This window comes from Larus michahellis, chromosome 12 (assembly GCF_964199755.1).
Source record: "Larus michahellis chromosome 12, bLarMic1.1, whole genome shotgun sequence".
Taxonomy (NCBI): domain Eukaryota; kingdom Metazoa; phylum Chordata; class Aves; order Charadriiformes; family Laridae; genus Larus; species Larus michahellis.
The window spans coordinates 4,436,401-4,456,868 of record NC_133907.1 but is presented as its reverse complement, the minus strand read 5'-3'; the positions used below and the strand labels follow the sequence as shown (position 1 = coordinate 4,456,868).

Sequence of the window (20,468 nt, the reverse complement as noted above, 5' to 3'; positions counted from 1 at the left end):
TTTTTTTTTTTTAAAATAGCCTTTTTTGGCGATATCAGCCTGGTTTAAATCACTCGGCGTTCAAGGAACGGATGCCACCAGGGTTTTATGCAACAGATTGTCATTTCTCCTTTTCAAATTGAACAAAAAAAAATAATAAAAAAAATACTGTAAGTCATAAAGTGATTCACAGGAGGGGGGTGAAGCTCCGGCAAAGCACCAGCGGCTCCGAGCAGGCTCCGGATGGCCACAGCGATGGCTCGGCAAGACCTGCTGGCTGCCGGAGCCGGGAATCAGCCAGTGGGGACCAAAAGGTGGAAGGGCTCTGGCACACGGGGTTTTCTTCCAGCTCCGAGGACAAGAGCGAAGGCGTCGCATCAGCCGGGCTCTATTTTTGGGGAGGTTTCATGGGAAAACGGGGTGATGCGTGGGGGCCACGCACCGGCAGAACAATAATAACCACACCAAGGCTGGTTTCGGAGGAGGATATCGCATGTTTTTATTATATTTGAATCTGAGAACAGCTGCTTTTCCTGCAGGGAGCATCTCCGGGCGGCACGGCGCGGTGCCGTGGGGTGGCCGCCAGCATCCCATCCCGCTGCCGGCGCTGCCGGAGCCGCCGTCCTGTCCCGTCCCATCCCGTCTCGTCCCGTCCCGCGCCGAGCCCAGCCGCGCTGGCGGAGCCCAAGGCGGCTGCCGGGGCGGGCGGGCGGCAGCCTGGAAATTAATACATTTGCCAGGTTGTCAAAGCATTAATCAACGGATACAAAAATCTGGAAATGGTTGGGACAACATGTATTTGCGGAAAATATGTGTTCACACAACAAGCACACAAGATGGGAACAATTATATGAAGATGTTTTAATAATTAACCGGTATAAAACAGTTTGCTCTCCATACAGTTCTAGACCATAAAAGTGTTTGCAGTCATATTTTTCTTTTGTACAAAATTCCAGTCAATTGTTCCACAATATTTACATTGTCATTCCCTTTTCACAAAATATCTCCTTTTACCCTTTTACCCCCCCCCTTTTTTTTTTTTAAAATCCAGCTTTGCTACATAAATGCTTTAGATCTCATGGATATCCCTTGATTTATTTTTAAAAAGTCTAATAAAAAAAAACCCAGAAGACATTAAATACCATTTTATATATAAAAATGCTTAGTAAAAATATAGTTTTGTTGCCCAATTAAAATATATTGCTGAGAATACAGTAAAAACTGTCCTAAAGCCCACCCCTAACAGGCGCCGACTCTTTAACGGCCCCGGCAAACTCTTCCTAAAAGTTTCTCCCCCCTCCGTAAGTTCGCCTGCCCTTGGGTTAAATACTGGGGGCAGGTCGCTTTGCCTGGTCCTGGCGGTGGTTGTTTCGGGCAGGATTTACTGGAATTGGCTTAAAAATGCCCCCTTGGAGCCGGTGGGAGCTACAGCTACGCCCTGCCGAGGGCTGGAGCGGGGAGAGAGGCAGGCAGGCTAGTGCTTGGGAAAGGCGTCTATCTGTGTTATATAGTTATACGGTATATCAGTGAGTTCAGCATGGTTCTTTCTCTAAAAAAAAAAAAAACCACCAAAAAAAACCCCCCAAAAAATTAAAAAAAATAATTAAAAAAAAACCAAACCAAACAAAAGAAAGCGATGCATTTAATGAGATACTCTAAATATTATGGAGCTCGTGGTTAAAGGAGGATGGCTTTTTTGTTTTTAGGGGAGAGTCGGGGCTCTCCCAGTGAGAGCATCGGACGGTGGGGCCAACCTAACCGGTGATGCAGGGGCTATAGTAAACAGCGCTGCTGGCATCGGACAAGGCGGATATCAAGCTGCTCTCCTCGCAGGAGATGCTTCTAGGAGTCACTTTGGACAGGGAGACATGGTAAGGGAGTCCCGAGGCTTCGGGACGAGTCCTGCTCATGTTCAAATACTGGTCAAACTCGTTGCGGTCAACGTCTGTCCACAGCTCGGTTTGGTTCAAGTGATCCACGCTCTCCATGTGGTGGGCTTCGGGTGGGGGCGAGAGCTGGCCCAGGTGGGCGGAAAGCCCGTTCTGAGTTCCCGAGCACATCTGGTTGTAGTATATGCTGGAGGGATGGGGAGTCCTCATGGCGTCGGCCAAGTGCGAGGGGGTCTGCGCGTAGGGCACTGCCACGTCCCGCCCCATGCACTTCTCCTGGGGAAACTCCATCTGGTGATGGTGGTGGTAGCCGCGAAAGGGCATCATGTTGCAGTCATCCTGCATGTGCGGAGGGAAAAACGCCGGCTCGGTCTGTTCCAAGACATCCAAGGGAGACATCTCAGGAGTTGGCAAGCCATAGTTTTCAATATCCGACCCCATGGAGTGGAGTTCTCTGAAGTGGTTAAGTGGGGGAGGCTGGGGGTGGCCCGGCTGGCTGCCGCCATGGTGACTCATGCTGAAGTTGTCACTGCAAGGCTGGGAAAGGTTATGCAGGAGGATATTGGGTTCCATCCTCTTGATTTTCTTGGCTTGCTTCTTTCTCCTTGGGCGGTACTTGTAGTTGGGGTGATCCTGGAGATGCTGGATTCGCAGCCGCTCTGCCTCTTCCACAAAGGGACGCTTGTCACTGGCGCTCAGCGCCTTCCATGACTGGCCTGGAAGAGGAAAGCAAAGCTCTGTGACACCGGCTCGGCCACCCGGCACTGGCCGTGATCTGGGGGCACCTGGGAAGAAGCCACCCTTGCGGTGGGAAGGGCTCCTTTGGCCGGTTCAGCACTTGAGCTGGCACAAGGGGAATAGGAGCCCAAGCAGGGCTGTCCCAGCAGCAGGCTCAGGCTGTGCCCAGCGCTTCGGCGCAGTGGGAGAATGGGGGTGCAAAGCCCCGGGGGGGAAGACACTGCAGGAACCCCTCTGCCAGAGCAGAGGATTCTGCCTTCCTCAGGACCGCCTGCTCCCCGGGGTGCCTGCTTCCCTGCATCCCGCATCCACAGTCCTGCTCCCCTGCAGCCATGACCGCCCATCCCCAAACCCCACACCCCGTAGCCCCGTATCCTGAATCCCACGTCCCCGCACCCCGCAGCCCCGTGTCTCCGCATCCTGCTGCCCCGTCTGGCCATATCCTGCTTCCCGTAGTCCCGCATCCTGCAACTCCGTCTATCCATATCCTGCTTCCCGTGTTCCCACATCCCGCATCCTACAGTTGTGTATCCCGCATCCTGCAGCCCTGTATTCCCATATCCTGCATCCCCGCAGCTGTGTGCCCCACAGCCCCGTATCTCTGCGTCCCGCAGACCCATTTCCCTGCATCTTGCGTGCATGCAGCTCTGCGTCCTCACGTCCCACAACCCACAGCCCCATATTCCCACATCCTCTAACACCACATCCCACAGCCCTTGATCCCACAGCCCTGCATCCTTGCAGCCGGCATCCTTGGTCCCATATCCTTACATCTTACATCCCACAACTCTCTAGCCTTGCAGCCTTACAGCCCTGCATGCCCCAGCCCCGAATCCCGTGGCACACTATCCCTGCATCCCGCAGCACCCTATCCTTGTAACCCAGCTCCTGCACTCCCATAACCTCACAGCCTGCATCCTGCAGTCCTGTGTCTTTGCAGCCTGGATACACAGTCCCGTATCCTTGCATCCCATGTCTCACCGCCTCATAGCCTTGCAGCCTCCTCCCACAGCCCTGTACCCTTGCAGCGCACATCCCAATACCCTGTACCCCTTCATCCCACACTCACATCCCTGTATCCCTGCATCCCACACTCACATCCTTGTATCCCTGCATCCCAATATCTCCTACCCCTACAACCCACATCCCCAGCCCTGTATCCCTGCATCCCAACACCCCGTATCCCCGCAGCACATATCCACAGCCTTGTAACTGCATCCCGCTGTCCTATACCCCTGCAGCCCAAGCCTCCAGCCCTGTGTCCCTGCATCCTGCTGCTCTGGACTCCCGCAGTCTACACCCCTGGCTCCATATCCCTGTATCCCTCTGCCCTGGGCCCCTGCAGCCTGCATCCCCAGCCCCATAACTGCCTATCCCTACATCCCCAGCCCTGTACCCTCATATCCCTGCATCCCCATCCCCGTATCTCCGCATCCCTTCATCCCTAACTCTGTACCCCCGCATCCCACAGTCCTGCACTATTTCAGGCTGTGTCCCCAGCCCCATACCCCCGCATCCCCACATCCCTAGCTCTGTAGCCCCCATCCCTGCATCCCCAGCCCCATACCCCCGCATCCCCACATCCCTAGCTCTGTAGCCCCCATCCCTGCATCCCCAGCCCCATACCCCTGCATCCCCACATCCCTAGCTCTGTACCCCCCATCCCTGCATCCCCAGCCCCATACCCCTGCATCCCCGCATCCCTACCTCTGTAGCCCCGCATCCCACAGTCCTGCACTCTTGTAGCCCACGTCCCTAGCCCCGTACTCCCTCATCCCCACATCCCCAGCCCCGTACCCTCGCATCCCCGCGTCCCTAGCTCCTCACCCCTGCATCCCCAGCCCCGTAACCCGGCACTCCCAGCCCCCCACCGCCAAAATCCCCGCACCCCCGTCCCCGCACCCCTCCTCCCGCAGCCCATCCCGCTCACCCAGCATCTTGCTGAGCACGGCGTTGTGCAGGTCGGGGTTCTGCTGCGCCAGCCGCTTGCGCTCATCCTTCGCCCAGACCATGAAGGCGTTCATGGGCCGGCGGATGCGGGAGTCCTCGCCAGCCTTGCCCTCGGCGCGGCCGGCCGGGGGGCTGTATCCATAGCCCGGCTCGGGGCTGGGCGAGCGGCTGGGGGCCGCGCCGGGGGCCGCGCCGGGGGCCGCGCCGCCGGGGCCGGGGCCGAAGGCGAAGCCGGGCTCGGGGCTGGGCGTGCGGCTGGCGGGGGAGGCGGCTCCCGGGGGGCGCGGGAAGGCGAGCCCGGGCTCAGCGGCCGGCACGGCGGCGGTGACCCATGAACAGTCGCCCCGGGGTTGCGATATCTCCTCTCGGCAGTAGTTAGACTCAGATATATTCATTCCAGCTGGACAGCACTTTGTGTCCGACCCGACCGGGTGCCGGAGAAAGAACCGGGTCCCGCCGCGTCCCACCGGGTCCAGCAGCCGCCGAGCAGCAGCCCCGCCGCTCGCCTCCCTCGCCTGCGCTTCGGGGGGATTTGGGGTCGGCTTGTTTTGTTTTGGTTTCTTTTCTTTTCTTTTTTTTTTTCCTCTTTTATTTTTTTTTTCCCCCCTTTCCCCCCAAAAAAAACTTTTGGGATGATGCTGGGCTGGAAGGGGCAAAATATAGCCGGGCTGGACCAATCAGCGGGGCGGAGGGGAGGAGGAGGAGGAGGAGGAGGAGGACGACGACGACGACGACGACGACGACGAGAGGGAGAGGAGGAGGAGGTGGAGGAGGAGGAGATGAGGGGGAGGAGGAGGAGAAGGAGGAGATGAGGGGGAGGAGGAGGAGGAAGGGGGACGTCCCCAGGCACCAGCAGGAAGAGCCACCCGGGGAGGGCCGGTCTGGGACCGGTGTGGACGCTGCTGCCCAGTTCCCTTCCTTGCAAGGAGGAGGGTTATTATTTTTTTCTCTGCCTTCTTTTCCTTTCTTTCTTTCTTTTTTTTTTTTTTTTTTTTTTTCATTGCAAGCCCCTTTTCTGGCTCCTTGCAGCCCCGCCGAGCCGAGGCAGGGAAGTGTTTAGCTTTGCCTGCCAGGCTGCCTGTTTGCAGGCGGGCAGGGATGCTTGGGGCTTCGCGTTTATTTTTCTTATGACTTTTTTCATGTGTGTGTTTTGGCCAGCATTCCCCGTCCGGGGTCGGGAGCAGCCCTGGGGTGAAGGCAAGGGCGAGCCCTCTTCCCCTGGCAATTTTCTGGTGGGAATTTCGATGCCGGGGGTGGGGGTGGAGAAATTTCTCCTTGCTTTCATGTTTCCAGCCTGTCAGCCTAGGGACTGTTGAAGAATGGTGTGTTCAGTGGTGGCCGGGTGATTGTGGCTAAAAGCTGCCTCCCGAGCTGCGCTGCTGGGGTTGGCACGGCCGTGCCATTGCCACACGCGCCGTGGGCACGGCAGCATCCCCACGGCACCCTGCCATCGGCGGCTGCTGAGAAGGAGCGTGTCGCCCGCCTCCAGGTCACTGCTCGGCTCGCTCGGCTGCCGTCCAGCAGAGATTTGCAGTGCCAAGCGGCAGGCTAGGTGGTCTGAAGGTCCTTCCTGCCCTTGGCATGGAGGAGTTATGATCTGCAGGACCTGTTTGCAAGCAAGGAGATCTGCCTGAACACTGTCCCTGCTCCCTGACACCCCCCCAGGCAACCGGGTTGATGTGTGAAAGATGCCCCAGCTCTGGGTATCTGCCTCTGAGCCCCCTCCGGCTGCGGACATGCCCAGATCCCAGCCTGAAATGTGAACCTCGGCGTTAGGAAGACTTGGGGCACCGGGTTGCGCAAGATCCGAGCTCCCAGCCTCCTCGAAGCGGTGGGGTATTGCATGCCATGGTTTCTGTGTGTCTGGAAGTGATTTGAAAAAGCTGATCCGCTGTTAACCCTAAACAAAACAAAGGCCTTAAAAAAAAAAAAAAATCGTCTCACTTATTCTTCAGTCACTAGCCAGGAGTGACAGAGGTTTCGGGTGAAATTTCCTTCACGTTTCTGGAGCCTCTTATTAATATTTTGCAAGATCACATCAGCACCAGCCTGCGGGAGAGCCTGTATGGCTGCAAGGAGCCTCCTCTCCACTCTCCCCCGTCCTGCCCCGGCTGTACAGCCGAGCAAGGTGCTGGAGCATCGCCATGCTGGAGGAGCAGCCGTGTGCCACCATCCGGAGCCGAGCCCCCGAGCCGCCGGAGGCTTTGGCTCTTTGCTCCTGCCCTGGGAAGCAGCAAGGTGGGTGCTGGGGGGAGCTGGGGGCCCCCAGCCCAGGACATGCGGCTGCTTGGGGGTGAAGTGAGCAGCCTTTGGGGCAGTTGGTCACCCCAAGCACATGCCTTGGCTGCTGATCCTGGCCCTTCTCCCTGGCTTCATCCAAGCATGCGGCCCCAGCAGCATCCTTGGCCTCCGGGTGGCCTCAGGGCTTCCCTGGAGCTGCTGTTGGACCTGGTGCCACCAGTTGGCATTTGGGACATGGTGGGGATGAGCTGCAGCGGGGTGAGAGAGGGGGGAGCTCGGATTTTCCCGGGCCTGAAAACGGTGCTAAGAGCTGGGGCAAACCCTTTTGCGGGGGGGGGAGGAAGGCAGATGAAGAGCCTCGTGCCCGCCACCCTTGCTCTGTGCAACCGCTCCAAGCCTGGGCCTCCTCCACACGGGATGGCAGTGGGCTCATGATGCTTCCTTCTGCAGGGGAACGAACACCCCCTCATCCTACTGCCTCGGACTCCTGCTGCCACCCAACCTCCTGCCCATGTCTGGCAGCTGCCGCCCACCCTGAAAAGCAGCTGGACCAAAGGTGGTCCCCAGCGCCCTTGGGGACATGGCTGCGTGGGGCTGCCCTGATGGGGACCCAGCGGCTCCGGCGTAAAAGCCGATCCTGCAGGCAGGGCTGGGAGCGGGACAGTGCGGGGCGAGGGGCTGGAGCGGTGCCGCTGTCCCTGTTGCAGGGGGGTGGTTTGGGATCTCCTCCCCTAAACCACCCTCCACCCATGGAGCAAAGCCGAGCGCTTCAACCCCAGTGCACAAGCGCGGTGCAAACCCTGCCTTGCAGTGCATTTGCTGTCGGTGCTGCATCCCGGAGCAGGGATGGGGATGAAGAGCCAAGGGAGGGTGGGACAGGGGGAAAAGACATGGCTGCTGGAAGGGGAAGGGTGAGAGCTGCAAAGCAGGGAAAGAGGGGAAGGAGAGCTGCGAGGGGGGATGGAGCAGCATGCAAAGCACCCAAAAATGCCTAGAGCAGGGGATGGAGGGGCTGCGCTGCCTGCACGGGCGATGCCGTACCACTTTGCTCCCCCTCCCCACAGCCGGCACCCGTCCCGCAGAACAAAAGCACCTTAACCCAGCCGGGGAGCGGGGTGAAGCACACGGGGTCAGTGCCCGGCTCCGCTTTCCCATGGGACACACACACACACAAAACCCCCACAGCGCAACCCCTCCTTTCACCCTGCTGCCCCGGGGACATCACGGGGAGCTGGTGACCCCCTGGCCCTGGGTCGTCACCAGTTGCATCTGTGGCGGCGCGCGGGGAGGAAGCGCTGGACATCCCTGGGCAGAGATAAGATCGGCGAGCGCGCCAGCTGGGTGACCTCTCCCCGCGCCCTCCTCGCCGGGGCTGGCGTCGGGCGAGCTGGACCCTGGCCCAGCACACAACCTCAGGAGTTGTATATTATTTTTTTTTTCTTTTTTTTTTTTCTCTCTCCTCCCCCCCACCCCCCCCTTCCCCAGTTTTATTAGGCTGGCGGCTCGCCGCCCCCACCCCGGCCCCCGGTTTCCCTTCCTAGCATCCCGCGCAGCCCAGCACCACACCTAGCAGAGGAAGCGTGGCGGGGACGGCAGCCTCCGCTCCCCAGCACAAAGGCGTTTTCCCTCCCTGCCCCCAGCCCGCACCCCTGGCTGCCCATTATTCCTCCCAGCCGGGTCCGACGCCGAGCTCCCACCCGCCTAAAAATAGACTCAGCACCACCTGGACCATCCCAAGGGGTCTCGGGGATTTGGGGGCTCAAAGGGGGGGGGGAGGGGATGGCAAGAAGGTAAGAGCGAGCGTTTCTGGCTGAGCCTGATGGTTATTTTTGGTGCTGATGGCTGCGGGTGGGTGCAGGAGCCCCAGGCTGGGTTAGGGGCTGTATAACCAAATCCAAGGGATTTACCCCCAAAATTTGCATCCAGGTTACAGAGGTGGATGCCGGCAGGGCCCCCGCAGCACAGCAGCAGCAAAGCCCCAAACCGTGTTGGGAAAATTGCTTTTCATTCTCATTTTGCAGAGGGTGCAAGGCACAAGGGGAGCAGCCAACGGGGCAGGGGCAGGACCTGTCCCCGTCCCTGTCCCCGTCCCTGTCCCCGGGCCCGGCTGCGGGCTCTCCACCCTCCTGCGGTGCCCAGTGCCTTCTCCACTCACTCACACGGACCAGCCTCCCTCCTAGATGTGTCCACGCCGCTGACGAACCAGTCACCACGCAATTACTGTAGGGCTGGTGCGCACAATTGGATGAATGAGACATTTCACAGGTAGAGTTTTGCTGTTAATTACAGGTAATAATTATCTCGAGGGCACACCACACAGGGACCCGGAGCGGTGCGGCCGGGAGGGATGGATGTGACCTCCACCAACTCCTCATCCCTAAGGAGATGCCCGTTACCAGGGGTGGCAGAGGGGAGGGGGATATTCCTGATGCAATGGGGGGGACCTGTGTGGGGCTTCCCAGGCCAGCGGTTCCCCCGGCACCCCAAGAGGTGCCCCCGCGCCGGCGGGTCCCGCAGGCTCCCTGGGGACCGGGGCTGCTGCAGCCTTGCTGGAACAAAGGCTTCCCAAAGAAAGGCGCTTCCTGGAGAGCAAAGGACTCAGGGCCGGGGCTGTGTGTGAGCCCTGCCGGGAGGCTGAAGTCATCTGCTGGGAAACACTCCGCGTTTCGCTGGAGCCTCCCTTTTTCCAGGGCCCAGCTCAGCGCCCGGTTTCCTTGTGCACAAATAGTTCAGTGGGTCAGGCAGAGCTGGCAAGCACCGAGTGAGCCGGCCAGGGGCCGCCGGGCGCCGGCAGACGTGGTATGGCATCCGTGTTAGGAGCATCCCGGCAGCAGCCACATGCCTGTGCAAGGGTGACATGTCCCCTGTGCCCCCAGACAGGGACTGGACTCTTTCCCACCCGAATTGGGGTTCTAGGTGGAGAACAGGTGGTGATGGTCAGCCCCAGCCCTGGGAAGGAGGGGAGATTTAAATTGGATATTAGGAAGAAATTCCTTCTGCCAGGGTGGTGAGCCCCTGGCCCAGGTTGCCCAGAGAAGCTGTGGCTGCCCCATCCCTGGAGGGGTTCAAGGCCAGGTTGGACGGGGCTTGGAGCAACCTGGGCTGGTGGGAGGTGTCCCTGCCCAGGGCAGGGGGTGGAACGAGATGGGCTTTAAGGTCCCTTCCAACCCAAACCATTCCACGATTCTATGATTCTATGAATGGCTGTCTCGGCTGTTTGCTGTTCATTTTCTCTTTTTTTTCACTTCTAGCTCCATCCGACAAGTGAAGGGCACTGGGGATATAGTGGAAGGGTGCCCTGGGCCACAGTGGCTCTCTGCCGCAAGAGTGTGCCAGCCCAGGGGCTCGCTGCCACCCACCCCAGCAGGTCCCCGAGGGCTGCGGGGTGGAGTTGGGAGCGCGGTGCCGACCGCGCTGGCCAAGCCCGGCAATCAGGCACCTCATCCGAGGAAGCGGTGAAAGTTGTCTTTCTTTTTCAGCTCTTTTCAATAACCAGAGGTCAACCTTGTTTATACAGGATTATAACTGGAACGACAACAGCCATACCCATTGTGCGAGCAGCGAAACCCACAGTTAACCCGAAAAAGCTGTTCGCTCCATACAAGCGCAGCCTCCGCAGTGCCCCGGGTGGTGGCCCGAGCCCTTGGTCCTCACCAGGGCCATCCTGCCTCCCCTTCTTCTGCCTTTTCCCTGTAACAGCCCCTTATTGCACAGCCCTGGCTGTCCTCCGATGGTCCCACCAACCCAGGGTGCCGCATTTCCAGCCACATCACTCCGTGTTTGCTCCCCCTGAAACCCAGGGGGGCAAGCTCCCACAGCCCCAATGTGAGCAAAACTGCTGCAAATCCCACCCAGGGGGCTTACGGCTGGGATAACGCAGGGAAAAGGCTTCGGCACGACGCACAAGGAGGGCTGAGCGCGGCGGGGCGTGCATGCTCGGGGCGCGCGTGTGCGCGCTGGCTGGAGTCGCTTCCCCGGCAGCTGATTGCGGCAGCCGTGGTTGCTTTAATACTTCGGTTCCCATCACGGAGAGAGCCCAGGCTTTGAGGAAGGAAAGTCTTACACTTCTACCAACTATTTCAAGACTCCCATAAACACATTTTTGGTTCAGCATTAATGAATTACCTCAATGCAGAGCTGCTCATGCCAAATACATGAATACAGAGTGTAGAAAAGCCGCTGAGAAGCAGATTTGGCTGCCGTTCAGCTGCTCCGATCGGCACAATTTCTTTTCTCGATTATAGCAAGAAAAATGCGCTCTGCCTGTGGCACCGCGTCCTCCCAGGAACAGGCAGCTGGCCGACAGTTGGGCTGTGCCGAGCCTGGGCACGCCGGGGTTAGTCGCTGCTTCCATCACTCGAATTGGCAGAAAAAGCTGCTCGCTGGTGTCTGCGCAGGAGACGCAGCCAAGAACCGGGATCCTGCTCTTTCCGCATGCCCAGGCTGGCTGCTCCGGACCGCCCGACCTCCTCTTGGGTGCCGGGGAAAGGAAAACTGCAATTAAGAGGATTTCTGAGCCTGTTTTTTGGGGGGGGACATGGGTCGGGGCTGCCTGTCTGTGGCCTCGCACCTACCTGTGCCCACAATCACCACGTCTGGATGCACCTCCACCATGGCCCCTCTCCATGGAGCAGTGAACCCTCACGCATGGCCTCGGCGAGCATGTCCCCTGCTTTCCTCCAACAGCAACGGCCCTGCCACACTGGGGACTGCCAGGAGATAACGTGTCCCCCTCAGGAAAAGTGCATCCCCCCCTTTTGCAGAAACCTTTCTTACTGGGGATCTCCCGGTTCCCAACCTCCGTGCCCCGCTGGGTGTTTGCTCATCCCTTGCTCTTCGAGCATCGTTCAACTGAGAGCACCAGGGAAAAATGGGCTCGTGCTTCGTCACGGACGAGAATGCCGCTTTCAGACAGGGGAGAGGAGGGGAATTAAGGAAGGCAACACAGCAATCACACCTTCACCGCTTCGCATGTCAGTCCTCAGGGGCGAATCAGCAAGGGCTGAGCCGCTTATTGCGTCTCTGCTCCCAAAAATTAAACTCCAGTGGGAAGTGAACAGGGAAGATGGGGTGGCCAGTTGCACCCCTGCACCCACCGAGCCCCATGACCGGCTGCAGGAGGGTCACCCGTCATCTTCCTCGCCAGGAGAGCTGCTGTAGCAGCGCAGGACGTCTCCATCTGGGAAAGGTTTGCTGTTCTCAAGAGCTGCTGTGGCTCCCGACATGTTTTAACTTAGTGCGAGGCATTACCTCACCGGGCCGCCGCAGATGGCAGATGGCAGATGGCTGCTGGCTGCGCCGCGCTCCCCTCTCCCCTCGCCCGGCTTCTCCTCTGCAGCCCCTGAACCCAGCGCTTTCTGCTCAGGTTTTCCACGAATTGGCCAGTTTGCTCACAGGATCCTGGGGAGATGTTTGCCTGGTTTCTGAGCATCACCCCAGACAGGGTGGAGGAAGGGGAGCCCTTTGCAGCATCCCTGGGGGAAGGGGAGCCCTGCAGCACCCTTGGAGGAAGAAGAGCCCTTTGCAACATCCCTGGAGGAAGAGGAGCCCTTTGCAGCATCCCTGGGATGGAGGATCCCTGGGAGCCCTTTCCAGCATCCCTGGTACCAACAACCTTTGCCGAAGCTTGCAGCCCAGTTCCATGCACACGGGATCTCATGGCCACCTCTCTTCTTTGCCAAGGCTTTCACTGCCCAGCAGAAAGGACGAGGATGTTGCTGAGAGCAACCTCACCTTCACACAGACAGGGAAACCCCCAAGTGCCAAACCCGAGTGGAAGGGAGGAATTTTGGTTCAGAAAGGGTTGGACGCTGCTGTGGCTCTGTGCCTCAGTTTCCCCATATGCAGGGCATGGGGCAACCCAGCCTCTCCTCAGGCCCTTTAGAGACAACAGTCTCCCCCCGGCAAAGGGCAGGATATATCAGGGTAATTTTGACAGAGTGCTTCTTTCCTGAGAGAGAACAATAATAATAATTACAACAATAATACTAAGAATAAAGAAAAGGGCCCGAGTGCTTTCCTTCCCTGCAAGCAGAGGAACAACTTTTGCTTTTTGGTGCTGTACTGGGGACATTAAGGGAAGGAAAATGAGCATGAATGTGCTGCAATTGCAGCTCAAACCCCCAAGAACTGCGACACCCCCCCCCCCATAAATTGGCCTAAAAATGAGGTTTAAAAGCTTGCCATAGGCAGCATCTTTTTCCGCACTTTCTGATTTCAGAGCATCCTTTGTGCTGCAGCCCGGGGAAAACGGCAGCGAGATCCCCCGGCAAAGGAGCTGGGGCTGGGGTATGCCACGAGTGGCTGCGGGGACGCAGGGTGGGAGGAGGAGGATGGCGTGAACACCCAGGGATGAAGGCTGCACTGATGCTGGAGATCCCTGCGGCTGGCGGGGCGCGGGGGGCTGGGGGCAGGAGGGAAGCGGCGGGGAAGGGCTCCAAGGGAAAGGCTTTGTTCGCCGGCCAGCCGGGAGCGTGCAAGGGCCTCCGGGTTCCAGTGTTTCTCCTCCACTTCGCTCCCGCTGTGCGCGGGAGCTGGGCCAAGGTGGAGCACGGCGGGGTGGAGCGGGTCCCCGAGGAAGGCAGGGGACAGGACAGCCGCGCATTTAGCCCTTAAATTGCCTGGGAAAGCGGCTCCATCTTTCCGTCTCCCTCCAGTGCTCTTCTCTCACCCAAACCAAGGACGTTTCCCAGGCTTTTTGCCCCAAACACCTCTGCCCTCCCCCTAACGACCCCTCTTGCACAGCCCGTTCAACCTTGCTCGGATCTGTAAGTGCTTGGGAAGAATAATCTCCCAACGGAACAGCCCTCCGTGGTGTGCTCGAGCTGGAGAAATAAGGTTAAAGGCTCTTATCTGATGGAGCCGCAGCCTTGCCAAAGCCTGTTGCTATCAGCTTGGGACACATGTGTTATTGGCAAAGCTTCGGGGACACAATAATACAAACAGTTTTCATTGTCGAGTCAACAATGATGGGAGAAGGAGCCTGGTGCTATTACCGGTATAAAAGGCGCACTGTAGGAAAGCTCAGGACAGGAGGATGCAGTCGGGATCAACAGCGGGGTTTAGCAGATTACAGTTATATTTGTACTCGGGAAGGAGAAACCTTCCATCCCCAGTGGGCTGGAGCCAGAAGGATGGAGCCGGGAAGCGGGGCGGGGGGGGGATTTGGCTGCAAGGAAAAACTCTTTGAGCAGCACTGCAAGGAGTTGCAGCAAAGTGCTGATGGCAGCGGGTTTGGGCAAGGGCAGGAGGCAGGTTTGCAGCGCAGCAGCCCAAGGTCGTGCTCTGCCGGCTCGTGAGAAGGGAAAAAAGTGGTGTCTGCCCATGACTGAGCAGGGGTTGCAGGGCGAGGGAGGCTGTGGCAACCCCAGGCTTTCGGGATCCCTCTACACCCTCTCACGGCAAAGTCCGTATATTTGAAGAAGCCCTCGCCGGCGTGTGTGGGGTGGATAGGCGATTCGGCACACGCTGCACCCAGTCCCTGCTGTCATTTGGGCAGATACGAGGACAGTGGGGAGAAGGCTGGTGACTCTACAGGGGCTAGTCCACGGGGGCCATGCAGTACCTGTGCATTTTGGAGGGGGAAGCATCCTTCCAACACCCATGTCACATCCCCGACGTTCCTCCTCAGTCTTTCTGGGCCCCTGTAAACCCAAACGGGGGATTTCTGGAGCACACACGCTCCCGGGCTGGGTTGGATGTGCGGGTGGATGTGTGGGATGGGAGGATGAGTGGGATGGGGACACCATCCTGCCCTGCAAAGCAGCGCCCACGGGGCTGCCACATGTCCCTGGCTCTGCCTGCCCCGGCCCCAGTGCTGTGCCGTGCCCCTGGGACCAGGCAAGGTCCTGATCCGCGATGCCACACACCAGTGAGGGCACAGGCTTAAGGGATGTAGCACCCAAAGTGCAAGACGGAGGGTCTCCAGCCACCCGGCTTGCAGAGGGCAGGGAAGAGGTGGTTCAGCAGATGGGACACCGGGACTGAGGCACGGTGCCATCCCGCACCCTTGGAGCTGGATGGTGAGGTGACGGGGAGCATCGCCTCGGCCGTGCCTGTGGCAGTGAGGAAGAGGAGGCAGGTTTGCCAGCTGTCGTGCCACGATGGCAGGGAGACAGTGGGCACAAAAGCCCCCACACCACGGCAGGGCTGGACCAAGCTGGAAAGCCTGGCAGGAGGTCAGGAACTTATCGGATGCTGTCAGGGACCGAGTGGGGCTGGGGCGGCCATTCCCACCGGGAGCAATGATGTCAGGCGGTGGCCGCGGCCAGGAGGCAGGAAGCCCAACGTAGCCAGCGAGTCTGTCCTTCCCGGCATTCCCCTTGTGTTCTCGTGAACAATGCACCCCCGTGGCAGGGACGCCCCGAGGCTGGCCCTCCCGCACCCGCCAGCAGCCCAGCGTGGCCACCTTGGACCCGTGCTGAACCCTGGCTGCTGCTCCGCGCTGGGTGCTGCCCCTCATCCATGTGGGATGTGGGATGGTGCTGGTATGGCACCTTTTGCAGGGGGACTTACCCAGCTGGGGCAGGGTAAATACCTGCCTCGAGCATCCAGCTGTGCCTGCCTGGTGTCCAGATATTCCATCTGGAAGCAGCAACAGCGATTACTCAAATGTGCCGAGGGAAAGCTCCAGCAGTCTGAGGCGCCCAGTGATGCCGTGAGGGGCACCCTGGGCTGCATCCCCAGCAGCGTGGGCAGCAGGGTGAGGGGGGGATTCTGCCCCTCTGCTCTGCTCTGGGGAGACCCCCCTGCAGTGCTGCCTCCAGCTCTGCGGCCACCAACAGCAGAAGGACACGGAGCTGTTGGAGCGGGTCCAGAGGAGGCCACGGAGATGCTGGGAGGGCTGGAGCCCCTCTGCTGGGAGGACAGGCTGAGAGAGCTGGGGGGGTTCAGCCTGGAGAAGAGAAGGCTCCGGGGAGACCTTAGAGCCCCTTCCAGTCCCTAAAGGGGCTCCAGGAAAGCTGGGGAGGGACTCTGGATCAGGGAGGGGAGCTGTAGGATGACAGCTAATGGTTTTGAACTGAAAGAGGGGAGATTTAGACTAGACATTAGCAAGAAACTCTTTAGTGTGAGGGGGGTGAGCCCCTGGCCCAGGTTGCCCAGAGAAGCTGTGGCTGCTCCATCCCTGGAGGGGTTCAAGGCCAGGTTGGACGGGGCTTGGAGCAACCTGGTCTGGTGGGAGGTGTCCCTGCCCAGGGCAGGGGGGTGGAACTGGGTGATCTTCAAGGTCCCTTCCAACCCAAACCATTCTGTGATTCTATGCAGAAGAGCATCCCTGGGCTGGGGGTCCACTGGGGTGAGTGGAGGCACGAGTCCCATCTCCACCCTTCCAGCCCAGGCAGCCGGGGCTTGGTTTTGCCTCCTGGCCCCATGAGCAGCCCCCTGCACCCAGCAGGCACTGGGAGCAGGCAGAGTGACGGCGGCCAAGCAGGGGGCTGCGAATGGGGTGGCTGGGACAGGGCAAGGCGCCTGGTCGCGAACACCCAGAGGGAGAGGAACTTCCTGAGCACAGCCAAGTGAAGGATGGCCCCAAGGACTCCCGCTCGGCCTCTCCCTTCACCCCACCCAGCACGCCCTTGTTTTCGCAGAGGTGCCTCCGCGCCGGGGACGCAGCGAGCTGCGTTTGCCAGCGGCTGGCAGCAATGTCCGTGCTGGTGCCGACAGGCCGGCTGGCATGTTTTCCCCCAGGGAGGCTTTAGCAGGAGGCTGTGCATTTCTGGGAATTGTGTCAGGCAGGGAAGGAGGTTATTGTTCGAGCTGCAAGTGTGCGGCGCGCTGATGAGATCAGGGCTCGGTGCTCAGCGGTGGGGCAGCTGAGCCGTCTGCAGCGCCGCTGATGGGGCGATAAACAGGAGAAGGCTCTGATCTGCGGTCCCATCACCGCAGGGAGAGCCGGAGAGGAGAGGGCATGGCAAAACCCTGGGGACCTGGCTCTGTTTGGCCTCGCCGTGCAGTTAGGGGGGGTTCAAATGGAGGGATGGAGACAGCAAGGCAGGGAGTGGGCTCCCTTCACCCTCCAGCACGCCGCGGTGCAGCCACTCACCCTGCTGACTTCAACCATGCAGACTCTTCCTCCCAGTTCTCCCAGCTCACCCAGCTGCCCCCTCAAGTACATGAATCCTGGCCCTAGGAGCCCTGATAGCTTTTAGGTCATGGGCGTCCTCACCATGGGGGGAACCTGCCCCGCAGGGCTCCCTGCAGCCATGACGAAGCAGCTTTTGCTCCAGCCATGGACGGAGGAGGCCGAACAACGCCTGTTCCCTGCCTGCATTTCACACTCTGCCTCGCTGGTAGGGAAGCAGGAGGTGTGTGTCCGTGCAGCCACTGCGTGGGCACCGTCCTTGTGTCCCCATGGTGTTGGTGATGGAGGGACCACCACGGCCACCAGCCCATGGCTGAAATGCCAAGACCCTTGTGCTTTGGCAGGGCAGCACAGGGGAGGGTATTTCTGAGAAAAGGCCCCTCTGTGCCTCAGCCTCCTCAACGAGCCTCTTCTTCCTCCCTCTCTGCCAGTTGATCCCTGTATTCAGCCCCTCTGAGGGCTCTGTCCCAGCCTTGGCTGCCCTGCCATCTGCTTGCTCCTTTGCAGACAGGATACGGGTCCTGTCGATCCCAAACTCTGTGGGAGACAATATCAGAGCCCTGTTTGCAAAACCACTGAGAGGAAGGGGCTGGGGGGTCAAACCCCTTTGCAGTCCTCTGCTATTGGTAAGAGAGAGGTACCACATTAGCCCATGAGAAGCTAACCATCCTCCTCCTCCTCCTCCTCGGGAGGATGCCTCCCTCCACGCGCCACTGCTTTTGACACAGAGCAAGTCACGAGAGCTCGAAGAGGACAAAGCTGCTGCCACCGAGGGGCACCGCCATCCGGAGAGCTTCCCCAGCGCCCTGGTCTGGAGATCGCGCTGGTGAGCAGGGACAACATAGGAAATGCTACATGGGAAAGCCCTGTGTGAGAGCCCAGGAGCCCCTGCCTTCCCACAGCAGACTTATCAAGGCACCAGTTCAGAGTGGCGCTTTCCATGGGCCAAAAGGGAAGTGCATACACACCAGACTTCTCGGGGTCAAGGATGCTGGGCAAGCAGCGAGCCGAGAGGCTGCAGGGGGCAAGGGAGGGAACCGGGGCGTGGGGAGGGAGACACAAATAGCAAAATGAATGGCTTGAACTTCCTATGTTTTATGGAGGCGAATAAAAAGAGACGGCGAGGGGGAGAGAAAGGAGACCTGAGCACTTGCACACGCTCTCACGCACACACGGACCAGCCCAGACCCCAGAGCCCGTTGGTGGCTGGTGTGGCACGTCAGCCTGCACCCACTTGGCTGGCATGGCTCTGGGCCAGCTGCTTCTCTGGCCCCGCGTCCCCTGAGAACACCTCGCGAAGCGTGACAGGCTGCTGCTTAGCACTCATCCCTCCCCCTGTCATTATTATTTTGAATGGCAGCCAGTATAATTAAAATCGTTAGAAGGAGGAGATTTAGGGAACATCCAAAGTGCCTCGGAAGAGCATCTGCAAAGCTGGAGGTCCAAACTCCACCCTGGTGCTTGCAATGAGCCAGGGCCCAGGGGAACCATCATCTCCTCCGTGTCCTCCCTTCCATGCTCCCTGTTTTGCAGGGTGGCAGAGGCTGGGCTACCACACGGGGTGGTCCTGGCCACATTCCCCTCCATGGCTGCTGCCTGCTGCAGCCAAATCCTGCAGCCCTTCCTGGTGCAGGACTTGTCCCAGGAGGTCCAGATGGTAGTGTCCCCAGGCATGGGCTGCTCACCAGCAGCGCTGGGACAGATGCGGTGGGAGGCTGTGGGGAGTGGAAGACACGGAGCCTCTGTGGGCTGCTCTGCTGAAGCGGCACGGATGGAGCCTGTGTTATCTCCTGGGAGCCATGGAGGTTTCTGTTGTGTTAGGAGGGCCTGCGCCACAAGACAAGGAGTGGAGAGGTCCTTTGACTCCTTAGAGGAGAAAACGGGATGGTCTGCAAGACAGAAATGCAAGTCACCATTCAGGCCAAATTCTCCAGGTTTCTTAAGTGTTTGGATGGAGCATTTTGGCTTCCAAGGTCAAATGTCCCTGATGCCAGGGCTAGGAGATGAAGAACTGACAATTGCAGCAAGGTGGGGGCCAAAAGGCAGGATCCCTGCCTCTATTCTAGGGCTGGCACAAGCTCGTGTCTAGGGGCTTGGTTCCCCTGTCTCTCTCCTCCTTCTCTCCCACGTTTCACCTGCCCTGGGGTCAGGGAGGAACAGCAGAATAACCATCCCCAGGGAGGTCAGCGCTGGGAAAGGCTTGACCACCAGTGCAGGAGGGTGGCTGGCTGTGGGCATCCTTGCCAGCAATGCTTGCAGGCAGCAGGAACCCCGCTGCAGTGGTTGCTGGGCTAGGTGGGGACAGCCAAGAGCCAAAACCAAACCACCCAGCAGTACCAGGAGCCCTTGGCTGCAGCCAAGGCAGGCTCACGAGGGTGAAAAGGAGGGGACATGCGTCAAAACCCACTCCCCAAACTCAGCGTTGCTCTGGCAAAGCCTATGACAGCTGCTCCCATCTCCTGACTGGCATTCGCGGTGCTGCATGAGGGCTCAGGGTCTACCAGCTATTTGCTGCATGGGGTCTCTCGCTACCAGCTCAGAGACCTGGTATGTTGCCCAGGGACAGCCAATCTTCCTGTCCCTACCGTGACCCCAAGGCTGAGATCCTGGAGACCTGGGCACACCTGAAGTTAGGGGGTGTCTCAGGACAGCGCTTCCCTGGGGGTCTCATGGTGGGTAGGTGGGCAAGGCTGGGCCCAGAAGGGCCTCTGGTCTCTGCTTTCTCCAAAAGTGGACAAGATTGACCCTCTGGTGGTTGGGAGCAACAGAAAGGGGGGGGTTTGGTGGCCAATCTCCAAACAAATGATGGTGATTTGAATCTGCTGGGGATACTGGAAGCAAAAAAAGCTCATCTGACTTGATCAAGCCCATCCGCCGGGTCACTGTAGCCCATGGGAAAACCAGGTGAGATTTTGTGGGTTTTTATTTCGCAGCAAACTCTTGGCTCCACCAGCTCTGCCTGCCAAGGGGAGCTGCCAGCAAGGCACCACGGACGGAGACTTTCACGGTGCCTCTCAATGTGCAGGGGTCAGATAAAGTCCCCTCCCGACCTCTCCCCCAAGCACAGCTCCAGTGACAGACTCGCCCCGCTCTGTTTTTAGCACATTCAAGTAGTTGCTTTCACAAGAGGTAAAACAAAGTTCATGGATCCGTTGACAGATCAGCCCAAGCGGGAATTTCTCTGGGAATTCCTGCAATAGCAGGTTGGCTCCCGCGGAGGTGGAGTTTCCTCTGGATCTACCTCCACCCAGGCTTGGGGAGCGCTCCGGCCACCGGCTCCACGCTCGGGGGGCTGGGCTGAGCGACGCCACCGCTGCTTCTCAGCCAAGGCCAGCCAGAAACCCTCCCCGCTCTGCAAACGCCTGTCCTGTTAACCCTTGGGAAGAGCGGAGCCGCAGGCTGGCAGGGTTAGGCTGCAGAGCCGGCCCGTGCCCGTGGGTGTGCAGGGGCAGGGGGCATTTTCCACTCCCACCCTGCAGGCAGCGTCCAGGGCTGCTGGCGTGAGGATTTCATGCCTTTGTGTTCCTTGGGGACCTGCTGCCAACTAGGCAGTCGTGGGGCCTGGGCGAGGACGGTCCGCCGCGGCAGGA

At 59.3% G+C, this 20,468-nt stretch overlaps 1 protein-coding gene across 1 annotated transcript; it reads right to left on the bottom strand.

Moving 5' to 3' along the window:
* Positions 1–456: 456 nt before the first annotated feature.
* On the bottom strand, positions 457–5,098 carry SOX18 (SRY-box transcription factor 18). Its single transcript, XM_074605412.1, has 2 exons — positions 4,537–5,098; positions 457–2,584 (listed from the first exon to the last, which is right to left on the bottom strand). The coding sequence occupies exons 1-2, from the start codon at positions 4,949–4,951 to the stop codon at positions 1,734–1,736; spliced, it is 1,266 nt and encodes a 421-aa protein (XP_074461513.1). The 5' UTR covers positions 4,952–5,098; the 3' UTR covers positions 457–1,733.
* Between the last annotated feature and the right edge of the window lie 15,370 nt (positions 5,099–20,468).